Source organism: Penaeus monodon, chromosome 21 (assembly GCF_015228065.2).
Source record: "Penaeus monodon isolate SGIC_2016 chromosome 21, NSTDA_Pmon_1, whole genome shotgun sequence".
Lineage (NCBI taxonomy): Eukaryota > Metazoa > Arthropoda > Malacostraca > Decapoda > Penaeidae > Penaeus > Penaeus monodon.
In genome coordinates this window covers 10,065,848-10,068,215 of record NC_051406.1, presented here as the reverse complement: position 1 = coordinate 10,068,215, position 2,368 = coordinate 10,065,848, and the positions used below count along the sequence as shown (strand labels likewise).

At 40.3% G+C, this 2,368-nt stretch overlaps 1 protein-coding gene across 2 annotated transcripts in view; it reads right to left on the bottom strand.

Annotated features, from left to right (window-relative positions):
- Positions 1–2,368, bottom strand: part of LOC119586200 (bursicon-like) — an 8,050-nt gene that overhangs the window by 1,144 nt on the left and 4,538 nt on the right. For both annotated transcript variants that reach the window (XM_037934901.1, XM_037934902.1), the window contains exons 2-3: positions 1,990–2,170; positions 356–481 (exon numbers count right to left, since the gene is read on the bottom strand). In XM_037934901.1, the coding sequence (XP_037790829.1) occupies positions 356–481; positions 1,990–2,157 (294 nt within the window). In that variant the 5' untranslated portion in view covers positions 2,158–2,170. The remainder of the gene's footprint in view (positions 1–355; positions 482–1,989; positions 2,171–2,368) is intronic.

Genomic DNA, 2,368 nt, shown 5'->3' with positions numbered 1-2,368 from the left:
ATTATTTTAATTTGAAGTCTGGACACTATCGCCCTCACACTTTTTGCAACGGTGGCAACTCTGAATACTACACACTGAATAGAACATGAAATATCCATGTGATAATGTAATAAGCACATCATATTGCATAATATACACATCACAGAAAGAAATTATACACACCATATACTATACACACCACAATATCAGTATCACATAAGCCACGCATATCAACAATACTTTTTCTTCTCTCACTTTCTCTCTCTCCATACACACCACATATACGAATTCGATATCCCGCCCCCCTCCCTCCCTTCTTCCACTAACTTTTTTCCCCCGAGGTTCGTCCTTTCTCTAAAAAAAATGCACGACTTACCTTCCTCATTCTTGGTTCCCCGGGCCGTGCCTTAGGACAGTTGAGAGTAACCGATGCTTCCCTTTCGCCAGACTCTTGACAACACATGCACGATCGCTCCGTTTGCCAGATCTTGCTGCCGGATACCTTGGTGGGACGAGGAGCGTAAAGAGAGGGATGATTTTTTGTTGAGATATTATTAAACGTTATGTCGGGTAGATGGTTAGAATTTGGAGGGTTTAAAGGGATCTATTAAGTGAAAGAATGTTTTCGTTCATTAAAGGGGAGAGGTAAGGGGGAGAGAGAGACTGTGTAACTACTTGTTTTCTTATCAGCAGCAACATTGATATTAGTGGTATTAAGGGATATTGGTAGTAATGGTAATACAAGATTGTAATACCTAATGACAACTATAGAACTGCCCCTCGATTGCAGCATATTCTTCTTGGAACGTGGTCATTCATGTATAATTAGAGAAAAAAATACTTTCTCTTCAATAAATGGCCCAGACTCTACCACAAGCACTTGATATTTAGGCCGGAAATTACATCAACGGAGCTGCACATTTTCTCTTACAATAATGACTACTACCAGGTGCTTTCTCGACGTTACATAAAAAGACGATTTCTATGATCCTAGGGCGAAAATGAATAGACATATTAAAATAAATAACCTCGAAAAATTACCGAACGCGAGGCTTGTCCTGGAGTTTCACAAGATGACCTTCTCCGAATCCGAGGTTGCAGGTGGTATGGGTTCGAAGCCAAGGTCGACCATAGCTTTAGCAATAATACGATTGCTGTGTTTTATTGTAACAGTAGTATCTTTTTGTGGGCATGTTGTTTTCGAGTTAATTATTTCCGCTACTATATATTTATATATGTATTTGGTATGTTTATCGTAATCATGTTTCCTTTGTTATATAATTTTATTAACTGAATTCTATGCCAGTGTTATTTTATTTATCTCTTTATGAATATTACACTCACTATCCCATGATCTTTGGTGTTGCTGAAAATACAATCGATTTTGAATTATCACACAAGATACCTTTCTCGCTACCTTTTTGTAACGGCAAATTAACCACAACCCGGTAGCAAAAACAAATTTATACTGTAGTTCTTCTATACCATATTATCTACGGCGAGCATATCCACATACAGGTAGAACCGCCCAAGCCACTCAGTAGGGGAATCCCTTATTTAATTTCAAGTCAAGGTTTCAGTGAAAGGACTCCTGACATCGCTTGGGTTGTAACCTACCTTGACCTCGGAGTGACTTTTAGGCTCCGCCCCTTCACGGAGAGGGTAGGAGGAGTTTAAGGACATTTGTAAACTGGGGGATATTGCTTGTTCACTTGAAAATTATGATTGACTAGGATTATTCGTTATTATTCTGCTGTTCTTATTTAGTGTTATGAACCCCGTCTATTCTGTGCTTCTTAAGGCATTGTTTGATATAAGGGTTACAATCAGCCATCTGTACACTTTGCTCTTTGCCACTTCCCTTTTATTATTTCCTAACAATCATCATTTTTAATAATTAATGCCCTAACCTCATATCCCCTCTCGGATTTTCCACCACGACCTCAAACAACAACATCGAACTAAATATGAAAACAGAAAATAACAAAACCCGCAAAAACTCCAACAGACCTGGACATACGAGGTGCACCTCCCTTGACATGCAAAGGAGGGGATGGGCTTCGAGTTGCAGCCCGGATATGACAGGATGTGAATGACAGGCGTCAGGGAGCATTCGTCCGCCTGTGTCCCGACCAGGACCAAGGCCAGCAGCAGCAACGTGGGGGAGAGGCCGTTCATCTTTCCTGGCTGACTGTGCGGGAGAAAGGATATCGGTTTGCCTGTGTTGGATACAATGTGCGTATGCATGTGGACAGCAAATACAAAGGAACAAAGGCTTAAATGAATGTGCATGTAGTTATACAGAAGTTAATTCATATATTATTTGTACATATCCGCACACACACTTATATATACACGTAGGTTTAGGTATATAGATGCTCTCGCGCGC